The sequence below is a fragment of the Dromiciops gliroides genome, chromosome 2 (genome assembly GCF_019393635.1).
Source record: "Dromiciops gliroides isolate mDroGli1 chromosome 2, mDroGli1.pri, whole genome shotgun sequence".
Lineage (NCBI taxonomy): Eukaryota > Metazoa > Chordata > Mammalia > Microbiotheria > Microbiotheriidae > Dromiciops > Dromiciops gliroides.
This window is the reverse complement of record NC_057862.1, coordinates 248,928,202-248,943,516: the sequence shown is the minus strand read 5'-3', so window position 1 is coordinate 248,943,516 and position 15,315 is coordinate 248,928,202. Positions and strand designations below refer to the sequence as shown.

Here is a 15,315-nt window from a genome sequence, read left to right as displayed (position 1 = left end):
ATTTTTATGAATACATATGCTCTGAGTATTATTCAATATACAGTGTCTCAATTTTTGTTCTGCTTTGCCCTTTATTACTGTTACTCTTCTTCCTGGTTCTTGACCACCTCCCTGACTAATTTCAATGCAAACTTTTACCTACAATATCTATATGCATCCTCACTATCCACCTAGTTCTGTTTTTTTTTTTTTTTTTTTGCTGGGCAATGAGGGTTAAGTGACTTGCCCAGGGTCACACAGCTAGTAAGTGTCAAGTGTCTGAGGCTAGATTTGAACTCAGGTCCTCCTGAATCCAAGGCCAGTGCTTTATCCACTGCGCCACCTAGCTGCCCTGACCTAGTTCTGTTTTGATTGTGGGCTCCCAAGTATTTCTGTGGGCTGGTCTACTCTCATACCAACTTTCTACTCCACTCCCAGCCTTTTCTGGGCAATTTACTTTTTGTGCTATGACCTACTGTTGCCCCTGGCACTGACACTTAGATACATCAGATCTTTTCAATTAAAATTATAGAATATTCATGTTTATTTGAGATTTGAGTAGTAAAAAAATAATTTATGAATACAAAATTAAATTTCAAACACTTTTACCAGTCATGTGATGGTGTGCCTTCTTCAAACTGGATATTCCCCACTGTTTCCAATTCAATGAACAAAAATGGTACTAGTAAACCATGTTTTTTCTTCTTTCGTTTGACTTCATTCTGATAAAGTATTTCAATTCTAGTGAAGAAAAAATACATAAAGGTACTGTAATGAACGAACTACTTTACCACAGTATTTTCATAAGTTTAAGAATTTAAAATGTGTCTTTTGTGATTTGCATAGCTTAAACTATAAACCCTTTTAATGAATAAAGAAGCTATAAATAAAAATAGTTTGGTTCTAAAATTTGGCATATATTAAAAATTTTTAAAGTTCTATCTTTAGTAATTAAAGTGACCACTGTAAGTATTGCTAATTTTGTAACACAGCAGCATCAGAAACTCTCTGTAGACTGAATAGCTAATATTTTCACATGGTTTCCTACTTAGGAAATAAATAAGAATAAGGTCTGATTCTTAGCAAAATTTTGTATACCTTATGTTTCTGCTGTATTGTTGATCAACGTTTATGTCTAAACAACTATTGCTAAATTAAACCTAAACAAATGGTAAACACAATACGCTGTTCATCCAGAAAAACACACATACAGTATCGATATATCTATATGCACAATACAAAACAGATGATAGAAATTTAAATAAATAAATCTGAGTATCTGTCATCAGACTAACCAAATGATTCTGAAACTGACCTAATGTGAATTCAAAAATTAAAGGCAATTTTGGCACCAGTGGCATTTCTAATGTTTCTTAGTCACCTCATTTGCATTAGAATCCTAAAGCCTGGCAGGGTACCTTTCCTCCTCTTTCTTGTGGTTCTGGTACCCACAATGGGCAGTAGGAAAAGGGAAGGTATGACCAATGAGGGTAGATTCCACTATCCTCAATGTTAAGTACTAACCATGCATATCTATGTTTAATGATACTATACTGGAAATACTTTCTATTCCTAAAGACACAGACCTGATTTCAATTTCTGATCTACATATTATAACAATTGACATTTTAGTATAATGTTATGTTTTTAAAATGTTGCATCTGTATATATGTATATAGTTCAACAAACATACTCATCTAATTTTTTATTCCAGAATGCTACCCTTTCATTGAGAGCATTTCGTTTTTCGAAGTATTTCTTTTCAAAATTTGATTCTTCAGTAGAAATTTCATTGTTGGATTTGTCATAGTGAGACTTTTTACCATGATGAGATTTTTCATTGTGCATTTTCCCACGTAGTCGTAGTTCTTCTAATTCCCATTCTAGCTGTTGGAAACAACATGCCATTTAAAAGTAAAATATAACAAAGCCAATATTTGCATGATGGATATTAAATTTTAACAGAATAAGATTTTTCAATTCATTAAAATATACACTAAAGTCCTATTCAAGGTTCATCATGGTATGTGGATCTCCTACACTTCTCAAGTATGTCAGTGAAACAAACAGTCGGTGTGTTTGTTGTATGAGGATCAACCTGCATTTAGAGAGGTCCATCACTAGAAAAACAGCTACCAGATGATGATTTTTGTTGGTCATAATAACTCATAAAGCTTGTATGCACTAAGGGAAGAAAGACTTGAACCCATTTTAATAGAAAGATCACCCACATTGCCACATCTTAGATACTTCAAAGTACTGAATTAAAATATATACTTCAATTATCTATTTTGATTTAGTCCAATAAAAATCTAGTGCATTATCTGGACTACTAATTTTCAGTGGTGTGGAGAATGTTCTTAAAGGTTATGTCATCAGGGAAAAACTGTTGGTCCTGATAAAATCATGGATGTCTTAAAAGTTTTGATAAAAAATTTTAGTTAAATGTGAACTCTGACATGAAATCATGCCAAAAGTTTGATTTTGGCTTTATAATTATAACAGTCAAAAGCATTTTAGCATCTACCATGTGGACAAAAAAGAAATGGTAGACATTGTTATCACCCTCAATTTATTTGGCAAGAGAAAAGTTATATAATAAAATAACAGTATTACAAAGGAAAAATTAAGATAATGCAAAGTGAGTATAGTGAGTGTGGAAATAATGCGAGGGGCCTCTTGCTGCCACGGTTGTCTTGGAAATAAGAATGCTTCAATTTGGGAATGTTTTCTCCAGCATAAAAAACAACATATAGGTCCTCTTTTATAGCATGGGTGAATTTCCTCAGTTAATACTCATAGTCCTATTCACCTGACTTGACCACTTCTACAACATCAGCATTCAATTAAATTCAATTCAACAAATATTTATTAATATGGTAGGGACTAAACAATTCTTTGAGATAGAATGAATATTTTTATTTCAAAATAAACATTTTCTATCAATTAAAACACCTGGTACTTCTAGTGTTAAATATCTGCTCTGGGCAAAGCAATGTAATACAATGTAAGAGGTACAAAGAAAGAAATAAAAAATAGTTTTTATCTTCAGGTCAAATGAATTCTACTAGGGGCTACACCATGTAAAACTGATAAGTAAATATAAGATAATTTGATAAAGAAAAGGAAATAATAATTGAGGAATCAGGAAAGATATCCTATAGGATATGGCCCCTGAGTTGAGACTTGGAAAAAGTATTCTGAGATGAAACAGTAAGGAGAGTGAGCATTCCAGGCATAGGGGATAATCTATGCAAAGGCAGAGAGGCTGTACATGGGATGCGAAGCCAGTGGATCAGTTTGTTTGAAACATAGAGTTTACACAGGGGTAAAATAAGATAAATCTGGAAGAGTAGCCTACAGGCATAATTTTGAAATGGGTAAGAGAGATACTGAATATTTCTGGCCAGTGGAGTAAGCTAGATTTGTGTCAAAATTACTGCTTGTCCCAAGTAGCTTACACATTACTGATTTCTTCTTACAGTGCAGTCACATTGTATGGCATGTTTGGTTGCTATACGTAGAGTTTTCTCTGTTCCCCTTTCTTTTTCACGCTAAATCCCTTTTGATTAAATTTTAAAGTAAATATACTTTTATCTGCCTTTGTTAGGGACATTACATACCTAAATAAGGGTCAATAACTCCTATATTTTAACTGCCGTTCATAAATCTAAATCTTACCCTAAGATAATTTTGCTAACCACTGGTTCACTCCCCAAATCTACCTTCCTTTTTGGATTCCCTTGTATCTATCTGACTGGCTAGTGATGAAAATACCACTTGTGTGTCCCTTTAGTCTTCAATTTATTGCTCAAAGCTCTATAAACTTTTTTCCCTTTTTTTTGTGGGGCAATAAGGGTTAAGTGACTTGTCTAGGGTCAAACAGCTAGTAAGTGTCAAGTGTCTGAAGCCAAATTTGAACTCAGGTCCTCCTGAATCCAGGGCCGGTGTTTTATCCACTGTTCTACTTAGCTGCCCCCAAAGCTCTATAAACTTTAGAAAAAGTTTTGTGCATGCATGAATCACCACAGCGGCCTCTCACAGTCATCAAATTTGATAATGGGAGGTTTTCTGTCACTTTCTGAATAAATGTCCCAAGATAATAACAGTCTCTGTTGTTTTTAGGTTAACCAATTGCTGCCTCAATTCCCCACAGTCACTATTACTCATGTCTTCCTTCTTTGACCTTACTGGATTATATCACACCTGATAGCACCTACGGATCTTTTTCCTCAGAGATTTGGCTGCTTCTTCTTGAGGAAGGGCAGAAGATATGTGTATTGCATAACTATTTTTTTTTTGAGGAAATACTAGCTTTATTTTTTTATAGCCTTTTTAAGCTCTCCTCAATCATGGTGGTTTGTTTGTTTTGTTTTGTTTTTTAGTGAGGCAATTGGGGGTTAAGTGACTTGCCCAGGGTCACACAGCTAGTGTTAAGTGTCTGAGGCCGGATTTGAACTCAGGTCCTCCTGAATCCAGGGCCAGTTCTCTATTCACTGTGCCACCTAGCTGTCCCCTATCAATCATGTTTATACTAACAATTTGAGGCCTAAGAGCATGGCTAGCTACCTCTCCCAATCAAACTTCTAGGGGTACCCCTGAGGGGTCGAAGTCTTTCTAATGTTATCAGCTTAAGCCCCATTCTGATGTGTTCTTTGCAATGTTAACTGCCATTAGCACCCCAGTTTAATTTAGCTAATTAACATCAATTAAATTTTTTTACTGATGTCATTGAGAAATTTATCTATAGTTTTGAGTTCCAAATTTTATGCCATCTTTCCTCCCTGCCTTCCCCACTCCCAGAGACAGTAAGCAATCAGATATGGGTTATACATGTGCAATTATATAAAACATTACCATATTAGTCATTTTGTGCAAGAAAACTTGAATAAAAGAAAACAATTAAAGAAAGTGAAAAATAGCATACTTCAGTCTGTGTTCAATCAATACTAGTTATTTCTTTGGAGGTAGATAGTATGCTTTATCATTAGTTCTTTGGGATTGTCTTGGATCATTTTATTTCTGAGAATAATTAAGCCATTCACAGTTCTTCATCAAACAATATTGCTGTCTCTGTGCACAATGTTCCCTTGGTTCTGCTCACTTCTTTATACATCAGTTCATAAAGATCTTGGTAAGCCCTTCTGAAATCATCCTATTTGTCATTTCTTTGTTTCTTTCTTTTTTTTTTTGTGGGGCAATGAGGGTCAAGTGACTTGCCCGGGGTCACACAGCCAATGAGTGTCAAGTGTCCGAGGTCGGATCCGAACTCAGGTCCTCCTGAATCCAAGGCTGGCGCCCTATCCACTGCACCACCTAGTTGCCCGCCCCCTCCTACTTGTCACTTCTTATAGCACAATAATATTCCGTCACCATCATATGCCATAACTTGTTTTTCCATTTTCCAATTGATGGGCATTCCTTTGCCGATTCTTAGCCACCACAAAAAGAACTGCTATAAATATTTTTGTACAAATAGGTCTTTTTCTCTTTTGGGGGATGTCTTTGGAATATAAACCTAACAGTGGTATTGCAGGATCAAAGGATATGCACAGATCTATAGCCCTTTGGGTTCCAAATTGCTCTCTAGAATTGTTGGATCAGTTCACAATTCCACCAACAGTAGATTAATGTCCCAGTTTTCCCACATCCCCTCCAGTAGCCAGTATTTTCCTTTTTTATTATATTTGCCACTCTGATAGGGTTGAGGTGATACCTCAGAGGTGTTTTAATTTTCAAAGCATTATTATAAGAATCATAAGTTAACATACATAAAACACTTTGCAGTCCTTAAAGCTGTTATTATTAAGTTAATTTTAAAAGAGCAGGCATTCAATAAATAAATGAATCTATGACTATTGTAATATGCCAGCAAAAAGACTGTTTTGCCTTTTCCTGAGTTTTAAGAGTAAAGGTTGGGGCAGCTAGGTGGTGCAGTGGATAGAGCACCAGCCCTGGATTCAGGAATACCTGAGTTCAAATCCGGCCTCAGACACTTGACACTTACTAGCTGTGTGACCCTGGGCAAGTCACTTAACCCCAATTGCCTCACTAAAAAAAAAAAAAAAAAGAGTAAAGGTAATTAACATTAGTTATGACACCGGGGCAGCTAGGTGGCACAGTGGACAAAGCACCTGCTCTGGACTCAGGAGGACCTGAGCTCAAATCCGGCCAGACACCGACACCCACCAGCTGTGTGACCTTGGGCAAGTCACTAAGTCACTCAACCCTCATTCCCCCCACACACACCCCGCCGTTCAACCAGATCGCGTGCTGTTCCAAAAGACTCTGGTGCTGCAGCCAATTCAGAGGCACTGGGGCAAATTCCTTCGGCAGGTGTCTGGTGCGTCGGCCCGATTACAGAGTTAGGCTTTATTCGTGGCCCAGCACGGCCCCCTGAAATCTATCTATAGCTGGAGAAAATTCTCAGCCCGTATTTTTGTGTTTTTCTGCCCCAAGGGTTCTTTTATTGCTATTTTTGGGGTGATTGTATCAGGAGCCCTGTCCTTTTATTGTCTTTCCTCTGCCATTTTGGCTCCGCCCCCTGTGCATAACTATTTATAGAGAACTAATTTAGTGTGGGAGTCAGTTTTGCAAAGCATATAGAGCTTTTGGCTGAGTCAAGATGACCTGTTTTTGCAACCTGCCTTAGATATAGTTGTATGAGGGAAGGAGGAAAGGGATGGAATAAGCATTTAACTAGTACCTATGATGTGTCAGTCACTATGTCAAGTGCTTTTCACAAATATTATCTCACAAAAACCCTTTGAGGTAGGTGCTATTATTATTCTCATTTTACAGTGAAGGAAACCGAGACTAAGAGAGGCCTTCCTGATCCAGGCCCAGTGCTCTATCCACTGTGCAGCCAGATGCCCTCAACTATGCTCTTGTATGATACTGGCTAAATCAGTTGACCTCTCTGAGTCTCAGTTCACTCATCTGCAAAATGAAAATAATAATAGCACCTAACTCAAAAGGTTGTTGTGAAGTTCATATATGACATTAGTTTGTAAAGAGCTTTATAAACCTTAAAGTGCTTATTTAAATGTGAGCCACTATCATATTGTCGTCCTTCACATTGATGTTAAAGTCTGTAAGTATGCCTGTAAACCACCAATGAGTGACCAGAAATATATTTGTTGAGTCTGTGGCTTACTAACATAAAAAAATGAGTGTGTGTGTATATATGTGTGTGTGTGTGTGTGTGTGTGTACATATACACATATATGTATACACATACATATACACACAATACATCTAGAGCTCTGACTTCAAATGTTTAATTAGATTAGACAAATTATAAAAATACTTCAAAAACTCTGATCCTATGGTCAAGTATAAACATCTGATCCCTAATTCATATTTAAAACAGAAGGTGTTAAATTTCAAATGATCAGATTCTACCTTTTAAGAATCTTAAAACAAGCCAATCCAACATACACTTACAGAAAAAGCACCATAAAATACAATGAAAAAGTTGTGGTTTGATTTAAAATGTTTTCCTTATTTTATATTCTAATTGCAACAACAAGGGAATATTTTAGCACTGTAACTACGAAATATATGCACATAACCTGCTTAGTTTCCATTAAAAATGCTGCAGAAATATAACTGAGATGTTATAGATTTATATAATTATACTAACAGACTCATGTTTAGTTATAACTTTTTTTTAATCTGTCTTGTAAATAAACCTGATTTTTTTGTTTACCATAAATCATTAGGCACAGAATGGAATTTAAGGTCTGGGACCTAGAACTAGAACACTGCTGAGGAAATTCAAATAAATTCAGATCTTTAAAATGCCCATGTGTAAAATGTGCATGCATCTAGGTATATATATAAAAAAAGAAGTAGTTGTTCCCTCAAGGAACTTACATTCTACTAGATGATGCACAATGTAAACAAATTAGGATAAACTCATTCATCTGAGGAGCACAAGAGTACAAACCAGGGAGATCAAGAAAAGCTTCCCATGGGAGGTAGCATATGATCTAAGCCTTGAAGCAAGTTAAAGATTCTAAAGAACTGAGGTGAGAAAAATTACTTTGCATTTACATTCCTGTTATGAGTGACAGATGAGGCAAAAACACAGGGTCTGGGGATGAAATCCTGAATTATGGGAACTATTAGTAGTCCAATTTGACTAAAACATAAAATACACAATAGGGAATAATGGGAAACGGATATGGAAAGGTAGACTGAGACACATTGTGAAGTCCTTTAAATGACAGGCTGAGGATATTATGTTTTATCCTAGAGTCAGCAAGGACTCATTGAAGATTCTTGAAAGTCATAGTCAGACTTGTGTTTTGAGATAGTGGTACAAAAATTCAATTAAAAACTTATCTCTGCAAGATGCACACTAACTTAGAAAAACATAAATTAAGATTATCTATGTTTTACTTTATTTTTATTTATAATGAAAAGCATTTCCCAGTTACATTTGGGGGGGGGGAGCTGGGCAATGAGAGTTAAGTTACTTTTCCAGGGTCACACAGCTAGTAAGTGTCAAATGTCTGAGGCCAAATTTGAACTCAGGTCCTCCTGAATCCAGGGTCAGTGCTTTATCCACTGTGCCACCTAGTTGGCCCCACTCCTAGTTCCATTTTTAACCATAGTTTGACTGTTTTCAGGAGTTGTAAAAGCCACCATAGCATGAGTTTGACATCTCTGCTTTAAGGTGACTATTTTTCCAATGGTGTCTTATAAACCTATATAATAGTCTAGATATATAATGCATAAGTTGTTTTATTACAGCCTAAAATAAAATTTTGCATGTTACTCAATTAAAAAAAAGAAAAAAAATTTGCAGTGTTAATGTTTTTGGCATTTTCCCAAACAAATATATTCATATATTAAAACTCACATTTTTTATAATGAAGCTAAGTAATTTTATACGTTCTTCTGGCAATTTCTGCAATTTGCATTTCCTTTCATTCAACTTCTCAAGTTCCTCATTAAGGTTCCTGTGAACAGTTTTTATACGCATAGTATAATACATTATTTTTTTCATTGCTGTAGTCTGGAAATGAGAAGAAAAGCAAATAAAATTTTGAATAAGACAATGAACAAAATTATAATTTAAAAAAATATATAGTTATATTGATTAAACTTAACTCTTGTGGTCAGAGACACTTTCAATAACATGTTCTACACAATTACTCCAAAGTATATGTACTAAATAGTTAAAAAAAAGACCGTAGCCCATATTATTTTCTGAAAATGGTAATGGTTACGATAGTTGTCAAAAGAAGTGATAGTTATTTCCAATACTATGTTCACTTTCATATGCTACATTTTAGGAAGAAAATGTATAGTCTTGCTAAAACAGAAATTAAAATGTTATAGGGTCAGGAATTTGGGACTATTAAAGTTTAAAATGGCCAACTAAAGTCAAGGACTAACACACCTTGAGAAGTAAGGGAGATAAGTCCATTAGGCATGGCTGCTGCCTGGTCATCACCAAGGGGACAGAGATAGCTCCAGATATCAGAACAACTGTCCCTTACCCAACTTCTCCCAACCCGCCCCCAATAAGGGTCATTCCACCTGCAGGTGTTCACTCCATCTACCATCTATTAAAGCTTTTGCTTTTCTGCTATTCAAGGAGGTAGGTATCTTAGACAGCCATGTCTCTGGAACCTATCTCCCCTTGAAACAATGTCTCCTTTCTCTAGCACTTAAATAAAAGATTATTTTCTAACTGAATTTGTGTGCAAGAGGGTGTAATTCTTTTCTTTTCTTTTCTTTTTTGCAGGGCAATGAGGTAACTTGTAACTTGCCCAGGGTCACACAGCTAGTAAGAGTCAAGTGTCTGAGGCCGGATTTGAACTCAGGTCCTTCTGAATTCAGGGCTTGTGCTTTATCTACTATGCCACCTAGCTGCCCCTGACGGTATAATTTTTTAAAGAGGAATAACTAAGGACCCCCATACCACCCATTTCCCCTGTGACAAAATAGACACAAGGAAGTTGTTGAAAAATGGAAAGGTGGCTTAAAAATTTTCCTTGAAAAGGAAATAAAGGAATTGATAGAATTCCTAGTGCCTAGAACAATAATTGTTTCATAAATTTTTGTTGACTAAGTGTATTTCATTGAACCCCCAAGGACAACAAGAAACTCCATTTCATGGGACATTTGATCATCTTTCCTCAAAATGTTCATGATGGGCACAAGCAAAAAAATATTGAGATAACTATGGCTTATATGACCTTTGGTGCAGTGAGTTAAGAAGTAAAGAAATTCTTTTTTTTTTTTTTTTTGTAAATAAATTTTATAAAGAAATTGTCAAGATTCTCCAAACCAAAGTCAAAATATACCTTAAAATCTTTAATGATTTCCATTTGAAGAATGGTATTAGGCAGAATAGTGAAAAGCATATAGGGGGCAGCTACATGGCACAGTAGATAGAGTACTGGCCCTGGAGTCAGGAGGACCTGAGTTCAAATCCAGCCTCAGACACTTAACACTTACTAGCTGTGTGACCTTGGGCAAGTCATTTAACCCCAATTGCCTCACCAAAAAAAGAAAGAAAGAAAGAAAAGCATATTGGAAAATATGGTTGAGAATTATAAAATGAAAGAGGCCAAACACCTTCATATTCCTCAGAAACCCCATATATTTCTTTAACATGAATACTTTCTTTTAGAAGAGAGCTGGGAAGCACTGGACATAGCATGAGACATCATCATAAAAATGAAATTCCCTATCTGGCTACTGATATGAATGCCAATCAGTAAATAAACATTTATTAAAATAGCACCTACTATATGCCAGCAACTGTGCTAACTGCCAGTAATACAAAAAAAAAAAAGGCAAAAGATAAGTCTTGCCCTCAAGGAGCTTACATCTTATGAGGGAGACCACATGCAAATAAATACATACAAAGCAAGCTATATACAGGATACATAGGAGATAATTAATAGAGAAAAAGCACCAGAATTAAAAAGGGTTGAAGAAGGCTCCTTGTAGAAGGCAGGATCTTAGTTGGGACTTAAAAGAAACCAGGGAGGTCAGTAATCAGAACAGAGAGAGAATATTTCAAGCATAGGGGACAGCTAAAGAAAGGACCCAGAGCCAAGAGATGGGTGATCTTGTTTATGAAACATCCATTAGGTCAGAGTCATTGGATAGAGGAGTATATTTCAAGGAATAAGGTGTAAGAAGACTGGAAAGGTAGGAGGGGGCTAGGTCATAGAAGGCTTTGAATGCCAAGCAGAGAATTCTGTATTTGATCCTGCATGCAATGAGGGAGCCACTGGAGTTTAATGAGTAGAGAGATAATATGATCAGATTTGCTGTTTAGGAGAGTCACTTTAGTGGTTGAATGGAGGATGGATCAGAGTGGGGAGAGTCTTGAGGGCAGACTTACCAGCAGGCCATTGTAGTAATCAAGGTGTGAGGCATTGAGGGCAGTGTCAGAGGAGAGAAGTGGCTTGTTGGAGAGATGTGGCAAAAGCGAAATCAACAGTCCTTGGCAACAGCTTGGATACAAGGGGAGAGAGATAGTGAGGAGTCCAAGACAACTCCTAAGTTGTGAGCCTGAGGGACTGGGAGGATGGTGTTTCCCTCTACAGTAATAGGGAAGGTATATGTTGGGGAGAAGAAAGGGGAGCAGTTTAAGGAAAAACATAATGAGTTCAGTTTTGGACATGTTGAGTTTATGATGCTTACTGGACATGAAGTCTGAGATGTGTGAAAGGCAGCTAGAGAGGCAAAATTGGAGGGCAGCAGTAAGGTTAGGACAAGATAGATAAATTTCAGAATCATAAACATAGAGATGGTAATTAAATCCATGGGAGCTGATGAGATCACCAAGTGCAGTAGTATAGAGGAAGAAGAGGGTCCAGGCCACAATTTGGAGAAGGATGCAGCAAAAGAGACAGAAAAGGAGTAGTCAGGTAGGTAGAAGAAGAACCAGGAGAGTAATGTCCTGAAAACCTAGAGACAAGAGTATCGAGGAAAGAATGATCAACAGTGTCAAAGGCTGCAGAGAGGTCAAGAAAATTGAGAACTAAGAAAAGCACTGGATTTATCAACTAACAGATCCTTAGGAACTTTGGAGAGACCAATGGAATGATAAGGTTGGAAGCTAGACTGGAAGGGGTTAAGAAGGGAATGACAGGAGGAAAAGTAGAGGTACCTACTGTAGATGGCCTTTTAGAAAAGTTTAGCTACAAAGGGCAAAAGAGATATAAGACAACAGTTTGTAGAGATGGGACTGCTTGAACAAGTAGAGGTGTTATGTCTTGGCAAGGAGTAAGGTTACTTCATCCACAGGATGAAGGAGATGAGGAAGAGGGGAGAAGAGGAATTTCAAAGCAAATGTCTTCGATTTTTTTCTATAAAATATGAAGCAAGGTTTTCATCTGAGAGTGTGGAGGGAAGGGGAGCCATGGAAGGTTTGAGGAGAGATGAAAAATTTTGGGAGAGCCACTGTGGAGAGTGGGATATTGAGTTGATAAGGGAGGTATAGTAGGACTGCTTAGTAGCAGTGAAGGCCCAGTTGAGATTATGTAACATTAACTAGTAGTGGATGCAGTCAGAACAGTCGTGTGATTTTCTCCACCTTAGTTTAGCACTAAATATGTAGGAGTGAAGGTGATGAATGGTGGGAAGTCACTTAACCCTCACTGCCCCACCAAAAAAAAAAAAAAAAGTAGTGGATAAATAAACTGGAAACCTCCCACCCCAGCAAAAAAATCCACCAAACCAATAATCTATACAAATAAGGAATGGGGGGGGGGGGAATGAAAAGCTGGTTCTTTGAAAAGACTAACTAAATTGGTTTTCTAAATAAAAAATCATAAGTAAACTGGGATGTTTCCTCTTCTTTTTATCTTTATGCCTTTTATTTCTTTTTCATCTTATTGTGAGCATTTCTAGAATTATTAATAAATAATACCAGGGAGAGTGGCTATCTTTGCTTTATTACTATATTTACTTTATTAACTAGAAATTTACTTTTCAGCTTTTAGTACAGCCTCAATGCATTTGATGCTTGCTTGTTTATGATATGCCTTGTAGGGCTTTTAGCATAAATGAGTGATGTATTTTGTCAAAGGCTTTTTCTATATCTCTCTCTTTTTTTTTTTTTTTAGTTAGGCAATTGGGGTTAAGTGACTTGCCAGGGTCACACAGCTAGTAAGTGTTAAGTGTCTGAGGCCGGATTTGAACTCAGGTCCTCCTAAATCCAGGGTCGGTGCTCTATCCACTGCGCCACCTAGCTGCCCCATTTTTCTATATCTCTTGAGATAATCATGTGGTTTGGGATGTTTTTGTTTTTAACATGATTAAGTATGTTGACTGTTATAGCAATGTTGAACCACCATTCCTTCATAATGTGAATCCAACTTGTTTATAATGAATTATTTCTTACGTGGAGGAAAAAGTACTGAATGACCTTTAAAGATTAAGCTTTCATTTTTTCTTCAGTTAATTCATCAGGGTGTTAACTTGCTAAGGTTCATGGTATCTTAGCCTGTGGGGACTGCTATAACTAATTTGCCCCTTATGAATAATTGTTATTTCAGAAATGTTTTGAGAAGTTGCAAAGGCTAGAGAAAACATCCAGTCCAGAAGTCACATAATGAATTTCATGGTTATCCCTATGCTAATTAGACAGGAAGTATGGCATAGAGAGCTAGTCTTGAAGCCAGAAAGACTTGAATTCAAGGCCTATCTCTGACACATTACTGTGTGATCCAGGCAGTAGCTTAACTTCTCAAGGCTCTAGGCAACTAAGATTCTAAGTTGTAGAAAAGGTGTTACATTCGTAGTTCTTTATACCAATGAAATCACAGGTATAGTCTCTATCTTTAAGTCTATGCTAATCAACAATTAAAAAAAGAAACTGTAACCTAATTTGACAAAAGACATACCATGTAATCCAGAGATCCAACTGGTGGAACACACTGTGAACACCAGAAAAGGTGTTTGTCAATGAGTTTAAGACCTCATTATGAAGAAGTTACAAAAAGGGAAATCAATTCTTTATCAGCTGAAGGACTTAATGTTGAATAGAGTAGGTGCTTCATCACAAATAGGTTGGTTTAAAGTTGCCAAAATGAAATAGAGAATTAAAAGATTATTCAAAATATTCAGGTCACCCCCCCACCTTTTGGCAAAAGTCTAGAAAATTACAAAATTCTAATTCCACAGAAATGGGTCTAAATTAGCCATATAAGTAGTAATATTCTTCAATGCATATTGTGGATATACAACCATGAGATGGAAATTACTTACACAAATATCTTAGTTATATTTTTGCATATACTTACATCAGCCAATTCTTTGATCTGCTTTGGTGATACATCAAATGTGTCAAGTCTTTGAAGACATGGTAAATGATATAGCACATGTGTAGAATAATGACACAGCAGACAAACTGGATTAGGCTTATACTGAGGATCATTCAGACTCAAATCCTTTAAACGAGGTAACTTGGTTAGCTGAGTGAGTTCCTAAAACAATGGCAATAACAAAGCATTAATCAATAGTCATTCTCTTTTCCCAAAGAAGGCATTTGAACATACAAAAAGGCTACATCTTTTACAGTAATGCAGCATAATCATACATGCTAAATATATGTAATATGTTCAATATAATTTAAATATATAATCATATATTCAAATAACAGTTTAGCTACCTGTATTTCTCTAGAAAAACCTAATTGTATTATAGGAAATACCTAGAGTCAATAAACGTTAGGGAATTCATGCCCAAAAATCTAACAGAAAGATAAACAAGAAAAAATAAATATCAGAACAATATATTAGCAAAAATAAGTATGACAAGAGCATTGGCAATTACTTATAGGGAATTTTAAGAAGTATATTTGTTCTTCATCACTTTACAAAAACTATCGATAGTAAAATGAACTAAAAATAAATAAATATGGAAGCATTAAACACTTTCAGCACAGGAGAGGCAATAAATAGTAATCCATGAAGGAAATGTAACAAAGGACTCAGATTTTAAAAGGAAACTAAAGGATTTAATACTAATGAGTGAGACAGTAAAACAGTCATAGAAGTGGTCACTATATTTTAAAAATTATAACAATGAGAAAATGTACCAAAATTTCTGAGATGTTGATAAAGCAGTCCTTTTGTCAGTCTATAAGAATTAAGAACTGTGCTATGTGCTGGTGGGAAAATTTTATCAAACAATTGTATGAACAAAAAAGAAATTGATACCTACATAAAAAAGTACAAGAGTAGAAATAAAAAAAAAATCAGAGATAAGTAAAAGTTAAAACAAAAAGCCAATAAGGGAGCTAGATGGTATAATTTTGAACTTGGAGTAAGGAAGACTTGCATTTAAATCCTGCCT

At 36.0% G+C, this 15,315-nt stretch overlaps 1 protein-coding gene across 1 annotated transcript in view; it reads right to left on the bottom strand.

Annotated features, from left to right (window-relative positions):
- Positions 1 to 15,315, bottom strand: part of LRRC9 (leucine rich repeat containing 9) — a 147,163-nt gene that overhangs the window by 115,986 nt on the left and 15,862 nt on the right. The window contains exons 7-10 of the mRNA XM_043986519.1: positions 14,262 to 14,444; positions 8,849 to 9,004; positions 1,673 to 1,866; positions 589 to 720 (exon numbers count right to left, since the gene is read on the bottom strand). Of these exons, the coding sequence (XP_043842454.1) occupies positions 589 to 720; positions 1,673 to 1,866; positions 8,849 to 9,004; positions 14,262 to 14,444 (665 nt within the window). The remainder of the gene's footprint in view (positions 1 to 588; positions 721 to 1,672; positions 1,867 to 8,848; positions 9,005 to 14,261; positions 14,445 to 15,315) is intronic.